This window comes from Oncorhynchus tshawytscha, linkage group LG19 (genome assembly GCF_018296145.1).
Source record: "Oncorhynchus tshawytscha isolate Ot180627B linkage group LG19, Otsh_v2.0, whole genome shotgun sequence".
Lineage (NCBI taxonomy): Eukaryota > Metazoa > Chordata > Actinopteri > Salmoniformes > Salmonidae > Oncorhynchus > Oncorhynchus tshawytscha.
In genome coordinates, this window is record NC_056447.1 from 22932100 (window position 1) to 22955427 (window position 23328).

The 23328-nt window shown below is 44.0% G+C and overlaps 3 protein-coding genes across 4 annotated transcripts; 2 read left to right on the top strand and 1 right to left on the bottom strand.

Moving 5' to 3' along the window:
- The first annotated feature begins 1597 nt into the window (after window positions 1-1597).
- Window positions 1598-13374, top strand: has3 (hyaluronan synthase 3). Of its 2 annotated transcripts, XM_024379327.2 has the most exons (5): window positions 1598-1857; window positions 7714-7877; window positions 8521-9171; window positions 10018-10119; window positions 10242-13374. In XM_024379327.2, the coding sequence occupies exons 2-5, from the start codon at window positions 7875-7877 to the stop codon at window positions 11169-11171; spliced, it is 1686 nt and encodes a 561-aa protein (XP_024235095.2). In that variant the 5' UTR covers window positions 1598-1857; window positions 7714-7874; the 3' UTR covers window positions 11172-13374. The 2 variants fall into 2 exon arrangements, with proteins under 2 accessions (XP_024235095.2, XP_042157417.1); XM_042301483.1 differs by lacking the exon at window positions 7714-7877.
- LOC112218492 (CTF8, chromosome transmission fidelity factor 8 homolog (S. cerevisiae)) lies at window positions 13355-15443 on the bottom strand. Its single transcript, XM_024379328.2, has 3 exons — window positions 15248-15443; window positions 14399-14516; window positions 13355-14291 (listed from the first exon to the last, which is right to left on the bottom strand). The coding sequence occupies exons 1-3, from the start codon at window positions 15271-15273 to the stop codon at window positions 14058-14060; spliced, it is 378 nt and encodes a 125-aa protein (XP_024235096.1). The 5' UTR covers window positions 15274-15443; the 3' UTR covers window positions 13355-14057.
- Window positions 15444-15461: 18 nt separating this feature from the next.
- Window positions 15462-23286, top strand: LOC112218490 (U3 small nucleolar RNA-associated protein 4 homolog). Its single transcript, XM_024379326.2, has 17 exons — window positions 15462-15598; window positions 15964-16132; window positions 16322-16510; window positions 16624-16708; window positions 17090-17179; window positions 17354-17565; window positions 17766-17940; window positions 18049-18140; window positions 18309-18405; window positions 18559-18623; window positions 20166-20288; window positions 21513-21669; window positions 21803-21909; window positions 22027-22122; window positions 22303-22488; window positions 22681-22791; window positions 22958-23286. The coding sequence occupies exons 2-17, from the start codon at window positions 15974-15976 to the stop codon at window positions 23072-23074; spliced, it is 2061 nt and encodes a 686-aa protein (XP_024235094.1). The 5' UTR covers window positions 15462-15598; window positions 15964-15973; the 3' UTR covers window positions 23075-23286.
- Window positions 23287-23328: the final 42 nt, after the last annotated feature.

The window sequence follows — 23328 nt, forward strand, 5'->3', positions numbered from 1 at the left end:
GGTCTGCCACTGTGAGGACGATCAGCTGTCCGTCCTGTCTCTGTAGCGCTGTCTTTGGCGTCTCACATTACGGGCATTGCAATTTATTGCCCTGGCCACATCTGCAGTCCTCATGCCTCCTTGCAGCATGCCTAAGGCACGTTCATGCAGATAAGCAGGGGCCCTGGGCATCTTTCTTTTGGAGTTTTTCAGAGTCAGCAGAAAGGCCTCTGTAGTGTCCTAACTTTTCATAACGGGACCTTAATTGTCTACCGTCTATAAGCTGTTAGTGTCTTAACGACTGTTCCAAGGGTGCATGTTCATTAATAGTTTATGGTTCATTGAACAAGCATGGGAAACAGTGTTTAAATCCATTACAATGAAGATCTGTGAAGTTATTTGGATTTTTACAAATTATCTTTGAAAGACGGGGTCCTGAAAAAGGGAAGTTTCTTTTTTTGCTGAGTTTACCTTTTTAAGCAACATGAGGTTCAGGTAAGTCATACTAGTGCAGCTGGACATAGAAATGCAGAAATGATGTGTGTGCCAGCCTGCCAGGGTTTGTCTCCTCAGCTTGACTGCCAAGGACATCCACACAGTGAGTGGGATGCTCTGATAGTGTGATGCTATGCTCTGATTCACCTCAGCTCACCGCAGGACAGTAACCCTGAAACACAGCCAGCCAAGTGGCGTACCACCCCACAGGCCCCATGCCATTGCTATCCATGAAATGGCTCTTACACTAATTACAGTACTGCCACGCCTTCTGAGCAGGAGATGGGGTGAGAGAGTAAGTGGGACCAGACACAGTTGTATACCGTATGTGTTATAAGATAATTGGTAACTTGGTGTTCAGGGTATGACTTGAGTAGTGTATGTGATTACAGGATGTACTGAGTGTGTGTGTCAGAGCTTTCTGCAGTTTCTCTCCCTCAGTCTATCAGCCTGTGTCAGACCTGCAGGCTGTCGGCAGCACCAGCGCAGGAGAGGAGGGGTGGGTAAATAAATAAGCCCATAAAGGATGCTTTGAGCCAGGCAGTGTGGAGGAGGGGAGAGGGGTCTGCCTGAACAGTCCCGAGTCTTGTTGGAGGCTGGCTACACTGCAGTGAGCTAGGACAGGGAGGGGGAGCTAGTGAGAGGGTAGAGGGGTCTTGAAGGTGAGAGGAGGAAAAGCAGCATCAGTCTGGGCAGCTATGCACCGAGCCGGGACAGTGTGACAGAGGAGAGCGGAGCAGGGATTTGGGCTGTGCTGCAAAGGGATGCAGAGTGGAGCTTCCACTGCAGCAGGGAAGCGAGATCGAAACAGAGAGGGTGACTGAAGGACAGGCAAGCAGGAGGCTACGGAGACCCAGTATCAGACCTCCAACCTCTACCACATTGTGGCCCGACCGCTTGCCCATGGGAGAGACCACCGAGCAGACATGGACTCAAGACCGGATGGGTGAGATCCAACCAGGATCAGGGATGGGATCAGCTCATCTGCTATCCTCTTGTACACTTATCTCTGCCTAACACGCTCAGCTGTTGGGTGAGACTGGGATCTGAGGGCCTTCATGCCCTGAGACTGTCCAGGTAGATAGAGGAGAGGGAGAGGAGGAGGGGCAGGGGGAGGTGGGACAGGGGAGGTGGGTGAGAAGGAGGCTGAGGGTGAGGTAGAGCTGTATTTTTGGATGAAGGACTCCCGAAATAAGCGAGCTGGAATAAAGATGTAGTGTGAGTAGGAAGCAGAACAAGTAGTGTGCTGTGCTGCAGAGTGTGGTGGAGTGGGGCAGACCGGGAGCAGGGGGTGGACTGACGGACACACAGGCGGCCTGACGGAGCTGCAGGGGTGACTCCAGTGGGGGAGACAGACCCTGAGCGGTCCACTGGATCAGGAAGGTATGGGACAATACTATGTTTTATGTTACTATGTGTGAAAGAAAGAAAGAAAGAAAGAAAGAAAGAAAGAAAGAAAGAAAGAAAGAAAGAAAGAAAGAAAGAAAGAAAGAAAGAAAGAAAGAGTGGTACGTTTGTGAAACCTCTGTGTAAGTAAGAACATAAAAATTTAGAGAGAGCCTTGTGTATAGCAAATGTATGCAGAATATTTTATGGAGAAAATGTGCTTGTTCACTGTGCTAATGGCCAAAAAAGGATGTCAGACAAAAGGTAGAAAGTAACATTTGGTTTGAAACAAACATTACCATCTCAGAATATATGTATGTTTAATTGTATGTAAGTATTAGAAATAGAGGGAGTATGTCATGGGGTAAAGAATGAGTCACATTCTGTTTATGAGGAGATGAATGTGTCTTTTGTGTGTGTGTGTGTGTGTGTGTGTGTGTGTGTGTGTGTGTGTGTGTGTGTGTGTGTGTGTGCGTGCGTGCGTGCGTGCGTGCGTGCGTGTGCGTGTCGGCTTGTGTCAGTTTAGTGTTTTGAAAGTGTAGGGTACAGAATTATGTATTTTGTGTTAGAGCACAGTGGTTGGTTCCCTGAGGCTGGCGGAACGTTAGAAAGAAACGACAGCAACGCCTCAGACTTCTGTTTGAAGAAGTAACCTCTCCAAGGAAAACGTTGATTGTTTGACTTTCCATGGCATCACTGGTTGACTCCAAATTGGGGTCTGGTGGCCATTTGAAAAGGCCCTGTTGGGATTTGCCATCAGGCCTTATGGGAAGCGGTGCTGGTTTCTCAGTGGTTTCTATTTGACTAACTGGCCCAGTTACCAACTACCTCAGCTCAGTCTGCCACAGAGGTGCTTAAGCTGCTTTACCAAAACTCTCTGCAACCACATGTCTCTTTGTATGGGGGAACGTGAAAGATTACTTTTTATTCAATAATTTAAGAAAAGAGATCAATGTATTTTCCATTAGTATTTTTGCCATATAGTCTCTGCTTTTTGTGTACTCCTTGAAAGTGCCTCAGTCATTGTAAATGTGTTGTGAGATTTAAAGAGAGCCCTCTAGTGGGGAATAGATGTGCATTGTTATACATTGGCCTAACTGAAGATGATATATTATTATATTCTGAGTCATGGTGACAATATTACGAAATACATGCTGCAAGAAGCTGAGTCTCCTGTGCATGGAAAGCAGAAAGATCTCTGGGTTTCTCAGAGAAAACTCCAGGGCTTTGATTCACAGGCTTGTATCTGATTGGATGAACCATGAGTCATGAAAGCAAGGCTGTGGGAGTTACAGTATTGATAGAGTGGATTGATGAAGAGTCAAGTTGAAACCCAGCAATCAAGAGACTCCACTCACTTGCCCCATCCATCTCTCCCTTCACATGGTCATCCACTCCCCCTCCTTTGCTTGCTGTCATCCCTCCCTCCTCTCCTCCCTCCTACCCTTCTTCACTAGCCTCTGTAGATGTCCCCTGTCCCACAGCCCAAATGCTCATTCAGTCTGCACCAGCCTGCCATCACACCTGAGAATCCAGTCCATTCATTCTGTTGGAGGGGCACATTACACCTGCAAATACCTACCTGGGACCTGGGACTCACCTGGGAATAGCTACCTGTGCCCATGCTTGGCTCTCCTCTGTGAATGCTGAACTGCAGCTCACCCTAGAGCCACTGGATTACACAGCAGATTCTTCATTTGAATGGGACATCCAAGATAGAGGAGATACTCCAGGAGATACTCCAGGAGATACTCCAGGAGATGTATGTTTAGGTAGCAGGGACAGAAAAATCCTTGATCATGAACTGAAATCCTGCTTCTCCAGCTGTCACCATTACCACCACAGTGAGTACTTGCCTTTGACCACTGACTAATCTAAGGACTTAACAATATTGTTCAGGTATTCCCTCAACTCTGTTGTCGAAATGTAGAATTATACTCAGTGCTTGAAAGTGCATTGTAGTAGAAGGGTCCCACTGGGCACACCATGTCAATAATTGGGTAATATTTGGTTGATACTTTGATCAATGAGATTACAAACTATTTTCATCCACTCACAAAGACAGTCAAAAGTTTGTTGAATTCCCAATGTGCTATCAGTACTGTATGCTTTCAAGCACCTAAAAACACTAATTCCAATGGAAAATCTATGTCAGATTTTTGGTTTAGTTGTCAGTTGAATGCGATATCACTGCGCTTTCAACCAATTAAAAGCACAACAAAGTTCAAATGGGAATACAATGTTAGATATTTTGTTAAAACAACAACTTAATGTGTTACCACTGTGCTTCATCTACTAGCACAACTAAATGACTTGATGCGCAGTTGAGATTATTTAAGTACATTGTGCAAGTGATCAATGTCGTTTGAGATTCTGCGCAGATTGTTATAGCAATTGTGAAGATTTCCAGAGACCTACATGCACTTGAACATGCACGCTTTCTATGATTACGTAACACATTTATTGTCAGAACAGCCTCCAAATGTGGCCAGGATGTATTAATAATTTTAAAGTTGAATAAATAGTTTTATGTTAGTTTGTAAAATAGACCTAACTTCAGGCTATTTATTGTATTACAGAGTAACATTGAATTGTGTTTGGTTGACGTATCTACTGCTTGGATAGTTCCACCTGAATCCAACATATTGTTTGTTAACTGGTCGACAAGTTAATATTTACTCTACTGCAAAAGTGATTTTGAATTGTGTTTGGTTGTCAATGCAACCAAATATCATCATTTGAAGGATATGTATCCTTGGATAGTTCCGTCTGTGCCACTGAACTCCAGTTTGTCTACAAATTAATAATTGGTACAGTATGTTAGATTCACGTCTCCAACCAAACATCTAAGTTAATTAATAGGACTAAATCAAATCAAACTTTAAACGGGGTGGCAGGTTACCTAGTGGCAGGTAGCCTAGCAGTTAAGAGCATTGGGTCAGTAACCAAAAGGAGGCTGGTTTGAACCCCTATTCAGACTAGATAAAAAATCTGTTAATGTGCCCTTGAGCAAGGCACATAGGCCATAGTAAAATGACCAAATCTCTCTCTAGTGGCCTCACATGTGGAATGTTATTCATAATGAATCAAATAAATAAATAAATAATAATTAAACCCTCTGAAAAATCCAGTGTTTCTATGTCAAATGGTTTTGTTTTATTTCAGTTTTCTGTGATGTACGGTACCAGTCAAAAGTTTGGACACACCGACTCATTTCAGGGTTTTTCTTTCTTTTTGCTATTTTCTACATTGTAGAATAAAAGTGAAGACATCAAAACTATGAAATAACACATATGGAATCACGTAGTAACCAAAAAAGTGTTCAACAAATCAAAATATATTTTATATTTGAGATTCTTCAAAGTAGCCACCCTATGCCTTGATGACAGCTTTGCACACTCTTTGTTTAATACTTTTTTGGTTACTACATGATTCCATATATTTGTTATTTCATAGTTTCGCTGTCTTCACTATTATTCTACAATGTAGAAAAAAATACAAAAGATAATGAAAAACCCTTGAATGAGTAGGCGTGTCCAAACTTTTGACTGACACTGTACATAAAGTGTAATATTGGGATGCAAACCCAAAATGTAATACATTTCAACCCCATATCTGACATGGTACAGATGTGTTCTTTTTTTGTTGTTGCCTATAACCATGTGTGTGAGGTGTGTTTCAAAGTAGATGTGTTTAGGACTACCAAGAATCACTCTATGTGACCTTGACTTAGCCCACTGCAGTAAAGGTTAACCCTAATTGCTCCTCTGAGTAAAGAGTCTCCTAAATTACTTTGACTAACTTGTAGATTACTACTAACTTGTAGATTCCATTTGAAATCAGCCAAAGCTTGAAAACTTAGGCCTATCTGTCTTGTCTCTTTTTAGTTGAACCCTGGGTTGAATTTATACAATAGCTGTTGATGACTTTGCAAATGCTATATAGGATTAATAGCATCATTGATGATATATGAGTGATAAAGTATAGTTACATTTAATTTGCTCTGTTAAATCTACCTTTTGGAATGACTTTGATAGCAACAGTGAATAAGTGGATATTTCTCATCAATCATCCTCACAATAGCACATGGGTAAAAGTCAGTGATACATATTAAAGCAAAGCTGGGCTTGGTTAAACCCTGGATAGGAGACCAAAGGGTGGCTGTAGATAGATTCAGTAGGAGGTGCTTCCCAGCCTATCGTTTTTTGCTTTTAGCAGATATTACATTGAAGATCTGACTTTGTTTCAAAGGTACAAATTCAACATATTTTACCTAAGGTTTGTCAATTGGTTACCAATGATGGCATAATACTATGGTTGAAATTTCACCCTCCCAACAGTTTACATTGAAGACTTTTTTCAAATCCAATGTATTTTCCATGTAGATTCCACGTCACAATGCGTTGACATATTACGTTGAAAGAACATATGATTTAATCAGTTTGTGCCCAGTGCGGTCTCTCTCTCTCTCTCTCTCTCTCTCTCTCTCTCTCTCTCTCTCTCTCTCTCTCTTTTCATTTTGGAGATGTTAATGAGAGATCGAAAAAGAGGGTGGGGGTCCAGAAATTCCAGGTGATTATACAGTATGTTTGGTGATGTGCCACTGCAAAGGCTGGAATTCTATGGAGTTCTGCCTCAGTGATCAGTGACACTACTCAACTGCTCTACATTTTCAAGATGCCATAAAAACAGTAACTACTCTTTGTTTCATTTATTCATTGTTTTATTCATCGGCTGTGCAGTCCAACTTGGAAGTCCATCTTGCTACCTGAAACATGATTTTCAGTCCATAGAGTTTGATTTTCAGTCTATTCTTCTCTAATCCTGCTTGCTAACAGCCCCCCCCACACACACACAAAAGTGAATGTGGCCCTCTAATTAGTCTGTCTGCCTGCCTGTCATCTCCTGTATGCCCAGGGGGCATTAATGGCGTACTGGCTGCCTCACCCTCTTATTGTCCCCCATGGTCCCCAGATCATAGACTGGTCCCTCAGAGGGGAATAGTTACTGTATATGTGTTGTCAGTGGACACTGAATTAATCTGCACTCACTTTCACATAAGCAATTCTAGATGCAATATCAGGCATGGTGGAATATTAATGGAATAACGTAATATTATGGAAATTCTGTTCAGGTAGTGTATTACTTATCCTGGTGGTGTACAGTATTGACAATGCCTACAAGCAGCTTACAGAGTATTATTACATTGAATGCAGGTTGTATAGAAAAGATGAGTGGTAAACTGCCTGAGGACCATGATGTAAATTCACTTTATGAATTCCATTTCTGCCAATGCTTTCCCTACAAGTGGATGTTATGATATGAGGTCTGTGAATGAAGGCCGTCTTTCCCCAGCAGAACCGAAGCAGGGGGCACAGGGAGGTAATTTTATCAATGAAAGGGGGGATTGTTCTCCATTCTGGCCACTCCTGAGTGCCTTCCAAGCCCTGCCTGTCTTTAATTAAAGTAATTAACCTGGGAGAGGGGGATGGGAGGGGGACAGCAGATGTCTAACTCAGTGAACTGGTCTCATTTCCATTTAATGTTTAAATGTTGTAAATGGCTATGTTGTTTCCCCATGTTTATTCAGCTTTCTGTAGGTGGGGTCATTTCATTTGGAATTTTTGAGATAATGTTTAGATCTTCATATTTACATGTTTAGTGTTAAAACAATGCATATAGTTATTTATGTTTCAGAAGAAGACTGGTTATGAAGAGTGTGACAGATAAGACAGGAAAATTCAATGTGATGACGTTGAATCAAAGTTGAGAACTTATTGAATTTGTAAAAAAGTCATTCAAGTAAGGGATGACACACAACTACTTTTCTCTTTCCCCCCTTCTGACACCCAGGTGGCGTCACACATCTCTGCATTCCTGGCACATATCTCAGCTTGGATGTCGGCCCAACACCTCAAGCTCAACCTCGACAAGACTGAGCTGCTCTTCCTCCCAGGGAAGGCCTGCCTGTTCCAAGACCTCTCCATCACGGTTGACAACTCCACTAAAGGACCATGGTACATGCCTACAAAGCAGCACGAGGAACTTCTCCTCTCTACCTTCAGGCTATGCTCAAACCCTACACCCCAACCCAAGCACTCTGTTCTGCAACCTCTAGTCTCTTGGCCCTCCCACCCCTACGGGAGGGCAGCTCCCGCTCAGCCCAGTCCAAGCTCTTCTCTGTCCTGGCACCCAAATGGTGGAACCAGCTTCCCCCTGAAGCTAGGACAGCAGAGTCCCTGCCCATCTTCTGAAAACATCTGCAACAACCTTACCTCTTCAAAGGATATCTTAAATAATCCCACAGCCCCCCAGACTTGTGAACTAACACTGGCATTCTTTCCCCCTTAATAGGTCTGACTTTGCTGATAGACACTTTATTGACGAAAAATGTGCCTGTCTTAAGATGAATGCACTGTAAGTCGCTCTGCATCAGAGCGTTTGCTAAATGACTAAAATGTAAATGTAGTCTTTTTGAACCTAAATCCATTGATGTGGTTACATTTTTTTTCTTTCACATTGAATTCACGTTAGTTGACAACTCAACCAAATGTAAATAAAAACTAGATGTTGAACGTCTGTGCACAGTGGATGAGCTCTGTCTTTCGTCCATCCGTCCTTTTGGAATCATGAATCCATTCCCTCTCTTGTTCCCTCCAGATGCCCTCTCGCTGTAGGACTGTGCTGCATATCGTGACGACCACCCTCTTTGCCGCTGTGGTCCTTTTTGGGATCCTGCTGGCTTACGTGACTGGCTACCAGTTCATCCACACAGAGCAGCACCACCTGTCTTTCGGCCTGTACGGAGCCATCCTATCTCTGCACCTCTTCCTCCAGAGCCTGTTTGCCTTCCTGGAGCACAGACACATGCGCAGCCCCGCCCAGCCCCAGCACCTGCGGCGCTCTGTGGCCCTGTGCATCGCTGCCTACCAGGAGGACCCAGACTACCTGAGGAAGTGCCTCCGCAGCGTGCGCCGCATCTCTTTCCCCGGCCTGAAGGTGGTGCTGGTGGTGGACGGGAACAGGCCGGAGGACGGCTACATGATGGACATCTTCCAGGAGGTGATGGGTGGAGCGGACCAGGCCGGCAGTGTGGTGTGGAAGGGGAACTACCACAGTGAAGGGGGCGGGGGTGGAGGGGTGGGCGGAGGGGGGGCCAGAGCAGCGTCCCTGCATGCGGAGGAGGCTGCACGTGTGGCCAGGCTGGTGAGGAACTGTCGCTACTCCTGTATCATGCAGGAGTGGGGAGGGAAGAGAGAGGTGATGTACACAGCTTTCAAAGCCCTGGGAGACTCTGTGGACTATATGCAGGTAAGTCTCTCTCAGTGGTTGAATTTTGCATCAGTGTTTCATCTGTCCTGCTTGATAGAAATAGGTCATCTAACCTCATTGTGACTGAGTCTCCACAGACATTGGCACAAGGCCTTGTTTTGATGCTCTTCGATTAGAGAACAATATCACAAATCTGCGAACACGTACACACATGCAGACACACACATATACTCACACACACACACACACACACACACACACACACACACACACACACACACACACACACACACACACACACACACACACACACACACACACACACACACACACACACACACACACACACACACACACACACACACACACCCTTTTATTACATATTATAGCAATGGACTGATATTTCTGTGTTGCTCCTGGGCTTGTGGATTGTTATAAAAACAAAGATGCACATTGAGCCATACACAGTGCATTACTGCATTGTCAGGGTCAAAGTTCAGTTGTTCAGCTGACCCTCACCTGTGTGCTTCTGGAACACCTGTGTGCTGTCAGCAGTCTCTAAATTATCTCAGGTAACTTGAGTGGCATCTGATGAAACACAATGGAACTAAAACACCTGCTGTGGCCCTAGGCTGCCGTCTTGAGTATTTCTCAATCATCAATAGACAGTTAATCACTCGTTTGTTAATGTAGACCATTGTAAACATACTGTATGATCCCAACAGCTATCGTAACGTCAATAGTAAGATCAATGGCCTATTGTGTGATGGATAAGCAAATCAGATTAATCCACTGTCTAAACCAATACACATTACCACCAACTTGGCTTCATGTCAGTTATATTATAAGGGTAGAAATAAGGCCCCCATGTGTGTGCTATTGCAGGTGTGTGACTCAGACACAGTTCTGGACCCAGCGTGCACCATAGAGATGCTGAAGATTCTAGAAGAGGATGCAAAGGTGGGGGGAGTAGGTGGAGATGTTCAGGTGAGAGACTTCTTTCTCCAAGAAGACCCTTCACAATGGTGTTATTGTCTTCCTTCCTATACTAGTACATTGAATCAATCATCTGCAACAGTTTCTCCTGTCCTCTTATTGTTTCCCTTCAGATCCTGAATAAGTATGACTCATGGCTCTCCTTCCTGAGCAGTGTGCGTTACTGGATGGCCTTCAACGTGGAGCGGGCCTGCCAGTCCTACTTTGGCTGTGTGCAGTGTATCAGTGGTCCCCTGGGCATGTACCGTAACTCCCTGCTGCAACAGTTCCTGGAGCCCTGGTATCACCAGACCTTCCTGGGCAGCAAGTGCAGCTTCGGTGACGACCGCCACCTCACCAACCGCGTGCTCAGCTTCGGCTACAAGACCAAGTTCACCGCTCGCTCCCAGTGCCAGACTGAAACGCCAACGCGCTACCTCCGCTGGCTCAACCAACAGACCCGCTGGAGCAAGTCCTACTTCAGGGAGTGGCTGTACAACGCTCTCTGGTTCCACAAGCACAGCCTCTGGATGACCTACGAGTCTGTGGTGACAGGCTTCTTCCCCTTCTTCCTGGTTGCCACAGTGATCCACCTGTTCTACCGTGGGCGCCTGTGGAACATCCTTCTCTTCCTGTTGACAGTGCAGCTGGTTGGCATGGTGAAGGCTACCTACGCCTGCTTCCTGAGGGGCAGTCTGGTCATGATCTTCATGTCTCTCTACTCCCTCCTCTACATGTCCAGCCTGCTGCCAGCCAAAATCTTTGCCCTGCTCACTATCAACAAGGCTGGCTGGGGCACATCAGGGCGGAGGAAGATTGTGGTGAACTTCATTGGGGCAGTGCCTGTCACAGTGTGGGGGGCTGTGCTGCTGGGTGGGGTGGCATACACCATCTACTGTGAGACCCAGGAGCCCTTCAGTGAGACAGAGAAAGCCCTGCTCATCGCTGGGGCCATCCTGTACGCCTGCTACTGGGTCATCCTGCTGGTTCTTTACCTGGCTATAGTAGCCAAACGCTGCAACAAGAGGGAGGAGCAATACCACCTGCCGTATGCAGAGGCATAAGACATGAATCAATTATCAGTGTTTCAATGGTGCTGCTGGAACAGCTGAGCCAGTCTTTGGCCCCACCCCTCTCATGCCATTCTGTCTCCATGGTGCTAAACCTCTGGTTCTAAGGGACATATGTGGTATGAATGTGTTGTAGAGTGCTCTACCAGAGGTCATGAGTTACAAGGGCATGGTGCTTTCCATAGATATAAAGCACATTATCATACAACCCGTTTACAAGAGATTGTAAGAGCTATGACACAGGCCTGGGGGTTTGGGCTTATCAAAACAAGTATATGTGTCAGTATGAAGCAGTGTTGATATGTCTCCAGCCTGAGTTGAATGACTGAACATAGAGACAGTAAGACACTTGTACGGAGGGCCCTCTTTGCCTCAATCAGGTGACACAATGATCTACAGTTGTATTTCTTTAATACAGTAATTTAAAGACAATCCAACATTTATACATAACTCATAAATACATTTTTGGTGCTGTTGAACAGTGCCCAAGATAAAAGTTTAGCTCATATGGTAATAGGTCCAATCTTCCAATGCCTGCAAGGATATTTAAATCCAATTAAATGAGTCAGATCATTTTGTGTGGGCATTTTATTGTAAGAGTGCCACATTGTATACACATTACATACAGTATCAATGCTCATTACAGGATATAATTTACCAACTGAGGATAATCCATCATTCATTCCATCATGTAAACTGCTATGACCAAAGACCACTTGTTTTTTTTTACCGCATGCCTGACCATTAGTATAATACAAGTACTAACTCCACATTGCTGTTATTAGTTGTTAATCCAGAATAAGAAAATAGAAAAGCATGATCCCCTTTTAACAAGGCCATTGGTATTAGTGCAGGTGTCATGTCTAAGTTGACATGTTTTTTGTTGTTGGAGAATGGAGACACTGTCGTTGAAGTTTCCACTCTCGTGCTTTTTAAGTGAGAATTGCATAACTTGAAAGTGCAAACAAGACACAAGAAACAACGCTTGTTTACAGGGTTGCTCAGCCTCTGGCGCAGTAGGTCAATTTGACGGTACAGTATATTTCCATGACCACACAGAGGAGATCAAAGGTGATATGACTTTCTTTCCCTTTTCAGTCTGAGTGGATATTAAAGGACAAACTTGGTAGGTCGGCCATCCATATGCATTTGCAGTGTTGTCTTGGCTGTAAATCAGAGTTTGCTGTTGTTGGGGCTCAAAACTGCAACCTCAACATTAGCCACAGGAATAATGTTTCCCTCTACTTTCAAGGGTGTATGTAATGGGACTGTGTAATAAGACTCACAGTGGTATAGATATTGGGATTACATGAAAAAAATTAGAGGCATGAATAAAATAGAGAGATAAAATAGATATCATATACAATATTTGTTATAGTAGCGTATCTATCAGGCTGAACATCTGCTCAGTCTACACTATTGTCGTTCATGCCGTTTTTGATTTCCTTGATACTTCCTGCCTCTGATGTACACTCAGAACCTTGAGCCGTGACAGTTTCCGACCACTCGTTTGATAAATAAATCAATAGGTCTCATAACGCTGAGTGACAGTAGATGTCCACCCATATTTTGTAGGCATATCTCACATGGAAAAACATTCTTATAATAGAACTTGTTTGAATATAATTATAGAACTATTCAATAAGTCTTCAACGTGACTTAAAATCGATACCAGAATGTTCTAGGCATTCTCTCAATGCCGCAGAACGACCGTTGAGCCTAACCAAAAAAGCCATGGCAGCTCAGCTCATACATCATTCAAATGTTTACAAAAGGCAATTGTTTCAAAGAATATTGCAAAAGTAATATATTTTCTGTACTGAACATTTACAAAGATATTTTGAAGATGCATTAAGAATGATGGGGTGAAGAACAGGCTTATATTTAAAAGGAATGATGGAGTTCTGATTTCATGAAACAGCTGTTTACATCATGTTTATAGTATGATGTAGCTAGCGCATCATGGTCAGTGAATTCAGTGTGGTTTGGTCTCTAGAGCTCAACATTGCTACACTGGTATTTGTGAAGTTACATGGATGAGAGATAAGACTTATTTTATATGACCATTTAGGGATGATATGTAGATTTAGAACAGGTAGGTATAACTGTCATGTAGAAGTAATTAACCAACAGATAACATTTCTAACAATAGCATGGTAAAAAAAAAAAAACTTTAAAAAAAACTCTCAGAATCAAGCAACAGCATATGGCTATTGATACACAACATAACATAACACATATAGTTTTATTGGTATAGAATAGCTGAAAATAAAGTATTGTAACCACCCATGTGTTTCATTATGAACATATTTAAATACAGTATAAAAGACATGTTTTTGGAAAAAGGTTTTGTATTTAAATTTCAATCAGAACATTTATTTTTTACACTTGTACAGCGGTTGAAAAACTGTATGTTTTTGTATCTGAATAAAAACATGCTCATTCCACTGTTGTACTGATTTCTTTCCCATCTGAAAATAAACACAGTACAAATGGCATATCAACACATTAAATCATGTCACAAAAATGCAAAAATGATTGAAATATCTTGATTTTTACTAATACACCACCGCATACAGCAAATTCGAGGAGCATAACCACTTACATATCTAAACAAATATGTACACAGTCTAGTTCCAGTGGTCGATAACCTCAAGCCAGAGGAGTGTGTCCCAAATACAGTCTTGCACTGTGTGCTCCATACTTGTGGATTTGAAGTCATTAAGAGAGCAGCATGTACTTTCCTCCCACAGAGGTGACTAGGGTCATTAGGCACAAAACGGAACACTGAAACAAAGAGGGACAATCTGAGCTTGTCAAATTTTTCAGTAAAAAGGGTTTTGCGACAGTGAGCCCTAATGCATACGACCAAGTACTTTACTACACTTTCTTGGGCACATTAGTGATGATGGGCTTTGGGCGAGTCTTGAAGATTAGCTTCTTCTTGATGAGGGCGGCGACAGAGTAGGTGGTGGGGTTCTGATGGTTGGTTTCCATGGGAACCTCGTCCCCCTGCGGGAGGCCGGAGTGTTTCATCAGGACAGCGAAGGGCTTCTCCAGTTTGACCACCTTTCCATAGAGGATGTGGTGTCCCACGATGAGCACAGGCACACCCTGGGGGAGGGGATACAGGTGAAGACAAACAACATCTCAGAGTGGAAAGAGGTGAGGTAAGAGAAGAGTGTACTAACACTATATTATAGTGCCATGTTGTCCTGTACCTCTTTGGTGTAGAGCAGATCTCCCATCAGGTTCCCAGCCAGTCCAGAGTTCTGCCTGGACACCATCTCCCCCTGGAGTTCAACCAGAAGCCACTCAGCAGGACCAGCCCCATCCACACTGGACAGGGATGGATAGGGGAGTAGAAACAGACATACTCACCAATTACATAACTAGACATCAAGCAGTCACTAAACATACATTCATCTTTAACACACTACAACAGACTGATTGACACACATGTTTTATTATTTTAACCCTTATTTTACCAGGTAATTTGACTAAGAACACATTCTTATTTACAGCAACAACCTGGGGAATAGTTACTGGGGAGAGGAGGGGTTTGAATGAGCCAATTGTAAACAGGGGATGATTAGGTGGCCATGATGGTATGAAGGCCAGACTGGGAATTTAGCCAGAACACCAGGATTAACACCCCTACTCTTACAATAAGTGCCATGGGATCTTTAGTGACCACAGAGAGTCAGGACACCTGTTTAACCTCCCATCTGAAAGACAGCACCCAACACAGGGCAATGTCTCCAATCACTGCCCTGGGGAATTGGGATATTTTTTTTTAACCAGAGGAAAGTGTGCCTCGAACACCACTCCCTGCAGCATCTGGTCTCCCATACAGGGACAGACCAGGACCAGCCCTGCTTAGCTTCAGAAAAAAGCCAGCAGTGGGATGCAGGGTGGTATACTGCTGACAGATCTAACTCTGTTCATTAACATCTTATGAAATTAAATACATAGCTAGGTAAGGTACACTACTCTGAATCAATGTTTTATACTGCGACGAGACAGACAGAACCCGTGTAATAAGAATTCAGATGATTGACAAGTCTTACCTTGAATTTATGATTATTTGAACCATCGTACTGCTCGTAGAAATATAACTAAAACACAGAGGGGGTGAGGAGAAGAAGAGAGATGCAACATAGGCACTTAACTAGACATTGTTAGGTACATATAATGATGCGTTAACGCTTATTCTGTCTTTGACAAATCCTGAATGTTTTCATGTTTTTCCCGCCAGCAACATGTACCACCTTCTTCCGGCGCACAGTCGCGTCACTCACATCTAGAGTTTCCGGTTCAAAGGTGTCCAACGTGGTGTTTGCTGTAATTCAACGTTTGAAACTCTTAGCAATGTACGTTTGGTGAAAGTGAAGAAAATACTAAAGAAGGGGGTGCTACAAGTGAGCGTATTTGTTTTACTCTTTCTATGTTCAATATATATCGGTACTTGCCAATAATGTAATTATTTGTTGATGTACATGTGCTTGTCTTTCAGTGTAACGTTACAGCGAGCGTAGCTAGCTAACCGGCCAAATTGTGAGCTAGCAAGCTAACTTTAGCTAGCTATCTTTATCCAAGTAGGCTAGTTTTGTAGTTGATAGTTATCTTGTTGCGGCTTACATTTCAAATTATATATTTAACATGATGGTCGTTTATCCGCTAACTAGTTATTGTAACTAAGTCCATCAACGTTAGCTAACATGACTGTTTTCCATGCAAAACTATTCCTCCTCTTTTTCATTTTAACATGTATCTGTTTTCTTAGATACGCAACAATGGGGGAGTTCAAAGTGCACCGGGTTCGGTTTTTCGACTACATGCCCACAGCGATCAGAGCCATGGCATTCAATGCCCACACAGAGAGACTAGCCCTTGCACGAATGGATGGGAGTGTCGAGATTTTCAACTTCACTGACCACTATTTCCAGGAAAAAGTTAGTAGCTTACTTAATTATTTTATGGCATGTTCAGAATGTAAAGAAAATTTGTTTGGCATTTACATTCTAGCACATTTTAAAAACTTCGAACCTCTCTCGTTTGGCCATTGTTGATCGACATTGTTGACAGAAATTGCCTCAGTGTGGTTGCTAAACTTGCCATTAACACTTGTTTTGGATCTGCAGGTTATCCCAGGGAAAGACTCCCGATCCATTGAGTCTCTGTGTTGGGTTGGAGGACGCCTATTCAGTGCTGGCCTGAATGGAGAGATCGCCGAATATGACCTGGAAAACCTAAGACCCAAGTACTCCCTGGAGGCGTATGGGGGCCCCATTTGGACTATAATCAGCAATACTCAAGGGACACAATTAGCGGTCAGTTACCCCTCTAGAATCAATGTATTTTCAGAAATATTCCAAGTATGTCTGCTGTAGGTGTATTTATTTTGCTATTAAAACAATGTAAATGTGTGTTTTTCACCTGTTAGATTGGATGTGAAGATGGGACAGTGAAGTTGTTTGAAGTACTTGAAGAGCACATACAGTTTGAGCGCAATCTGGACAGACAGAAAGGTAAGAGAAACGGTCCTTCTGATTTAATTGTCAAAAAATGTGTTCCTTCCTTAGATTGCTGCCTTTCTTATGCTATATAAGGGGTGGCAGGGTAGCCTAGTTGTTAGAGCGATGGATTAGCAACCTGAAGGTTGCAAGTTCAAACCCACGAGCTGACATGGTACACATCTGTCGTTCTGCCTCTGAAAAGGCAGTTAACCCACTGTTCCTAGGCCGTCATTGAAAATAAGAATTTGTTCTTAACTGACTTGCCTATAAAGGTAAAATATGGGCATCCTCACCCACACTGTCAATGGGATTAGGGACATTGCCCATGGGTGTTGAGAACTAAACCTCTTGTTGTAGTGCAGCCCTGTTAAACATTCTAATCCTGTCTTTCAGGTCGCATCATATCCCTCTCCTGGCACCCCTCTGGCACACACATCGCTGCTGGCATGATGGACATGATCCGTGTCTTTGATGTTCCAACTGGTGAGCTATGATCTGCTTTGAATAATCAATTTACATTCGAAAAGTAGTGTTGAATTCATACTTGTTCCAATGGGTCAGTGAGGTTCTGGTGTTATGTTGCAGTCTTTGTCAGTACTCTGATGTCCATGTAGCCACTTGTAGTTTGATCCTGACCCCTAGTGTTTGTTGTCTCAGGTCATGCTGTACAGAGGCTCCTGGTGGACCGGGGCTTTGGAGGCTCTAAGAGTCGGGAGACAGTAGTCTGGAGCGTGGCCTTCCTGTCAGACCATACTGTCGTCAGCGGGGACTCTGCTGGGAAGGTCCAAGTTTGGGACGGACACACCGGCACTCTTGTCAAAACACACCTGGTGACCAAGTGGGATGTGCTGGCACTGTCTGTCTCTAAGGTGAGAGGATATTCTCTGTGATGGACACCTGGTGTGAACAAATATATTTTCTCTCCTTCCGGATTGGTGCACTCTATTTTTATTCAGAGGGGAGAGAGCAGGGTGACATGTCTGAAGGCATGTATTTGTTTGACACAACTACTGTTTATGTTTCACTAGAATGGAGCTTCCTTCCTGACTTGGCTGTGTGTGATTGACAGGACGAGAGCAGTGTGGTGGCAGGGACGTCAGAAGGCACTGTGATCCAGTTCCAGTTCATTGCTCCTACTCTGCATCAGCAGCAGGACAAGGAGTGGGTCAGAACCAGGACCTTCAAGAACCACACGCATGATGTCAGAGCCCTGGCTGAGATCGAGACTGCCATCGTCTCTGGAGGTCAGTACTAATGCTCAAATGGAGGAAGATGAAATGCTACTGTAGTACAATAAATGTTGCTTTATATTGACTGCATAAAGACTCATTCTGGATACATTATTTTCTCAGGCATGGATACCCACCTTGTAGTGAGACCCCTCTTGGAGAAGTTTGATGAGAAGTCACACGCTTCAGGACTTCGGAAGATCCACTTTCCCCATGTGAGTATAGAAATGGCAGAAATTACTCTGTCAGTTGCAAATAATATCAATTGCATTGATTCTGAATAGTGAATTCAATGGAATATTCCTATTAACTAGGAACATGTTTTTTTATAGAATTGTCTTAAGGCTGGGTTCGATCCTGTTTTATTGTTGTTTTTCCCCCAGCGGAATCTAGTATCCTGTGCGAAGAAGGCAGGACTACTGCTCTTCCAGTTCCCTGGTCAGCTGGAGCTGTGGAGACTGGGAGATAGTGATGAACATGGTGAGAACCACACACACACACTGTCTAGGAAGATGGGAGAAATACAGTCAATATCGTTGACTCTTTTCAAACAAAAGGCAGTGGTCATCACACTTGTCTAGTAGGTATAGTTGTTGTGTGCAGTATTTTACAACTCATCTGTCTTCCTTTCAGGGAAGCCAGGAGACCGCTTGCCTCTGAAGAGGAAGCCGGAGAAACTCCTCCTTCTGAAGAGAAAGGTAGCTACGTGGCTCCTGCATATCAACTTGATCAGTAGAACCATCTAAGATCACCCGACCCTCTAGCCTTTCCTCTTAGCTTATCTGAGCACAGTATACAGTGAATCTGAGTGGCATAGTCTTGAGTTTATAAACTCAGCAAGGCTTAAAATACTATTTTAAGTAATTTTTCCACCAAATCAAACCAAATATTTGTATGAACATAAGATGCAACAACTGAGACAAACTGAACCAGTTCCACAGACATGTGACTAACATACATTTAATAATGTGTCCCTGAACAGAGGGGGGGGATCAAAATCAAAAGTAACAGTCAGTATCTGGTGTGGCCACCAGCTGCATTAAGTACTGCAGCGCATCTCCTCCTCGTGGACTGCACCAGATTTGCCAGTTCTTGCACCAAGGCACCTGCAAGTTCCCGGACATTTCTGGGGGGGAATGGCCCTAGTCCTCACCCTCCGATCCAACAGGTCCCGGACGTGCTCAATGGGATTGAGATCCGGGCTCTTTGCTGGCCATAGCAGAACACTGACATTCCTATCTTGCAGGAAATCACGCACAGAACGATCAGTATGGCTGGTGGCGTTGTCATGCTGGAGGGTCATTTCAGTATGAGCCTGTATGAAGAGTACCACATGGGGGAGGAGGATGTAACGCACTGCGTTGAGATTGCCTGCAATGACAACAAGCTCAGTCAACCCAGACCATGACGGACCCTCTACCTTCAAATCGATCCCTCTCCAGAGTACAGGCCTCGGTGTAACACTCATTCCTTCTACGATAAATGCGAATCTGACCATCACCCCCGGTGAGACAAAACCACGACTCGTCAGCGAAGAGCACTTTTTTCCAGTCCTGTCTGGTCCAGTGACGGTGGGTTTGTGCCCATAGGTGACGTTGTTACCTTTGATGTCTGGTGAAGACCTGCCTTACAACAGGCCTACAAGCCCTCAGCCCAGCCTCTCTCAGCCTATTGCGGACAGTCTGAGCACTGATGGAGGGATTGTGCGTTCCTGGTGTAACTTGGGCAGTTGTTGTTGCCATCCTTTACCTGTCCCCCAGGTGTGACGTTCGGATGTACCGATCCTGTGCAGGTGTTACACATGGATGATCAGCTGTCCGTCCTGTCTCTCTGTAGCGCTGTCTTTGGCCTCATGCTTCCTTGCAGCATGCCTAAGGCACGTTCATGCAGATGCGCAGGGGCCCTGGGCATCTTTCTTTTGGAGTTTTTCAGAGTCAGCAGAAATGCCTCTTTGGTGTTCTAACTTTTCATAACTGTGACCTTAATTGTCTACCGTCTATAAGCTGTTAGCGTCTTAACGACTGTTCCAAGGGTGCATGTTCATTAATTGTTTATGGTTCATTGAACATGGGAAACCGTGTTTAAACCCTTTACAATGAAGATCTGATGACTTGTAAAAATCTAAATATCTTATCTTTGAAAGACACGGTCCTGAAAAGAGGACGTTTCTTTTTTTGCTGAGTTTATCATGTTAAAGAAATGCTGTTTAACTGTAGTATTGTTGTGACCTTTGCCCCCAGGGTGAAGATCATATCTGCTGCAGTGCCCTGTCCTCCTGTGGAGGATGGCTAGCTTATTCCACCGTGTCCAGCGTGCGTATCTACAGGCTGCAGACGGACAATAATAACATCAGTATTACCAAGGTATTACCAAATCCTGAATGTGGATAAAGTCAGCTTCCTCACCTACTGTATCATGCGTGTCGCTCTGGCAGTAGTGGCAATGACAACAAAATGTGAGATATTTCTTCTACTATTTGATCTCTGGTTATGAACTGATTTCCCCGATTGTGATCTAAAGTCAACTAAGTCAATATTCCAGGGTTGATTTCTCATTGTTTGACTAATTCATAAGATCCTGTTCTTGTTGATTGTCATTTGATTTTGTGGAATCTGATCATGGATTGTGTTCAGTTTTCCCAGGGACGGTGATATTTGCAATCATTCAAATGGACCAGCCATTATTTCTATGCCATTATTAATTCATCCCAGGGGTGTTCGATGGGGTTGAGGTCAGTTCTTCCACCCCGATTTCGAAAAACTATTTCTTTATGGACCTCACTTTGTTCATGGTGTCATTGCCGTGGTGAAACAGGAACTGGCCTACCTCAAACTGTTGACATGAAGTTGGAAGCACAGAATTGTCTAGAATGTCATTCTATGCTGTAGCATTAAGATTTCCCTTTATTGGAACTAATGGCCCTAGTCTGAACAATGAAAACAAAAAACAATTAGCCCATTATTCCTCCTCCACCTAACTTTACAGTTGGCACTATGCATTCGGGCAGGTAGTGTTCTCCTGAGATTCGTCCGTTGGACTGCCAAATGGCGAACTATGGTTTATCACTCCAGAGACCGCGTTTCCACAATTTCACACCACTCCAGCCGACGCTTGGCATTGCGCATGGTGATCTTAGGAGTGTGCGCGGCTGCTTGGCTATGATAAGCTATTGACACAGTTCTTGTGCTGAAGTTACTTCCAAAGGCAGTTTAGAACTCGGTAGTGAGTGTTGCGACTGAGGACAGACACATTTGACACATTTCCACTTCACAATAACAGCACTTACAGTTCACCGGGACAGCTCTAGGACAGAAATTTGACAAGCTGACTTGGCATCCTATGACGGTGCCACGTTGAAAGTCACTGAGCTCTTCAGTAAGGCCATTCTACTGCCATGTTTGTCTCTGGCGATTGTATGGCTGTGTGCTCGATTTTATACACCTGTCAGCAACGGGTGTGGCTGAAGTAGCCGAATCCACTGATTTGAAGGGGTGTCTGCATACCTTTGTGTATATATAGTGTAGGTTCAGCAATATATTTTATTTTTAGAATATATTTGAACTACCTCACTTGTCACCCCCTCTCAGGTATCCAAACTCCCAAAGGCTCTACACTCTGCACACCAGCTCTGCTTCTCCTCGGACTCCTCCAAGATGTTTGCTGCCTCCAGCCAATCATCAGTCCTCGTTATTGCTCTTACCCAGTCTGAGTGCAAGTATGTGCACACCCTCAAGCCCAAGTCAGGTCAGTGGATCCTCCAATATGTCACCTCAGCTTGGTTGTTCTTCACTGGAAAACCATAGGTTTCTTTTGTATAATTCAGATTGTAAACTCTGATTGTGGCAGCATGGTCTCACTCTGACGTTTCCTTCTCCAGGGTCCAGGCAGCCCATTCACCTAATGACTACCAGTGGAGATGGGAAGTGGCTGGCGGCCGCAAATAGTGACTGTGAGATTCACGTCTACAATCTACAGAAACTAAAGGTGGGTGGGTTTTCCAGCCAAGCTCTACAGCTGCTTGTTAGACTACAAGTAACATTGTAAAAGTTGTATAACCTTCTACCAATGACAGCCGCTCATGGCCCTGTTCTTGTGTTCCAGCTCCATTGTATAGTACCTGTTTATGGTTCCTGTCCCAGTGCCATGGGGATCCACCCCACCACCAACAACATGACAGTGGTGCACGCTGACCAACAGGTAAACACCATGCCATCCCCTCACATTGCTGCCACTGCAGTTGTAGATATTAGTATCTCTCAATTATACCTTTGACAGGATTGATCTGGTTGAAATGGTTGTCATTTCCCCTGTAGGTTTAGGATTTAGTACTCTTGACACGTGTAGTTATGCTGACTGTTGTGTGGTGCATGTCTGTAGTTATTTGAGTACTCTATAGTGGAGAAGCAGTACACTGACTGGAGCCGAAAGCTGCAGAAGCAGGGGCTCCACAACGTGTGGTTGGACCGGGACACACCCGTCACCCACGTGACCTTCAACTCGAAAAACCCAAATCAAGTTGTCCTGCACGACATGCACATGTTCTGCATAATCGACCAAAGTCTGGTAAGAAACCTGCATTTCCCAAAGGCATCCTCCTTTTTGTTTTTCTTTCAAGTGTTTATTCATCCATGTCCTTGTCATAATGGCCTTATTGGTTTTAGTGGCCTAGTATGGATCATACTGAATGTATCGTTTAGAAATACACCTGCTGTAAGTGGCCTGTGAGGTTAACGCTGTCCCCTTTTCCCCCCTCAGCCCCTCCCTGACCAGAAGACCCAGTTTTACAATCAGATGACCCTCAGGAGCCTATCAGAGCAGGAGAGGCCCAGTCACCTCCATGCTTTCAAAATATGCAAAACATTCCAGGTGAGTCTCCTCTTTTTGGCCAGGTAGAACCCAACCCCAAACTGGGACAATATCAAGATTCTGTTGGATATACCCTATATACAGTGATGTTTAAATTCTGTAAATATAACAGGTTAAATCAGTATGTTTTATTCATGGGTCTGTTCCTATGATATGTCCTGTGTAGGACCTGCTGTGTGTGAGCCTGCTGGATGACCAGTCTCTGGTGGTGGTGGAGCGCCCTCTCCTGGCCATCACATCTCAGCTGCCTGCTCCAGTCCGACAGAAAAAGTTTGCAACATAAACATGGCCGAGAAGTGTGTTTTTATGTTTGTATGTGGCTGCACTTCAATTCTCTAACCTTCTCCCTGAGGTGGACATACATTCATTGGATTTAAAAAGAATGCCATTTCAGGGAGCAGGGTGAGGGAATCGGAACACAGCCTGTGTCTTCACCCCTGACCCATGCTTTGTAAAGACTGTTTGATACGTTAATAAATGAAATATTTACTGTAATGTACAGACTGTTTTGTCATCCACCCCAAGGTAGTCACCTAA

Coding starts and splice junctions, on each gene's coding strand:
- has3 (XM_024379327.2), top strand. Junction 9,172..10,017: donor ACTCTGTGGACTATATGCAG/GTAAGTCTCTCT, acceptor GTGCTATTGCAG/GTGTGTGACTCAGACACAGT. Junction 10,120..10,241: donor GAGTAGGTGGAGATGTTCAG/GTGAGAGACTTC, acceptor GTTTCCCTTCAG/ATCCTGAATAAGTATGACTC.
- LOC112218492 (XM_024379328.2), bottom strand. CDS start 15,273: ATGGTTCAAATAATCATAAATTCAAG. Junction 14,517..15,247: donor CAAATAATCATAAATTCAAG/GTAAGACTTGTC, acceptor ATCCCTGTCCAG/TGTGGATGGGGCTGGTCCTG. Junction 14,292..14,398: donor ATCTGCTCTACACCAAAGAG/GTACAGGACAAC, acceptor CCCCTCCCCCAG/GGTGTGCCTGTGCTCATCGT.
- LOC112218490 (XM_024379326.2), top strand. CDS start 15,974: ATGGGGGAGTTCAAAGTGCACCGGGTTCGGTTTTTCGACTACATGCCC. Junction 16,133..16,321: donor ACCACTATTTCCAGGAAAAA/GTTAGTAGCTTA, acceptor TTGGATCTGCAG/GTTATCCCAGGGAAAGACTC. Junction 16,511..16,623: donor CTCAAGGGACACAATTAGCG/GTCAGTTACCCC, acceptor TTCACCTGTTAG/ATTGGATGTGAAGATGGGAC.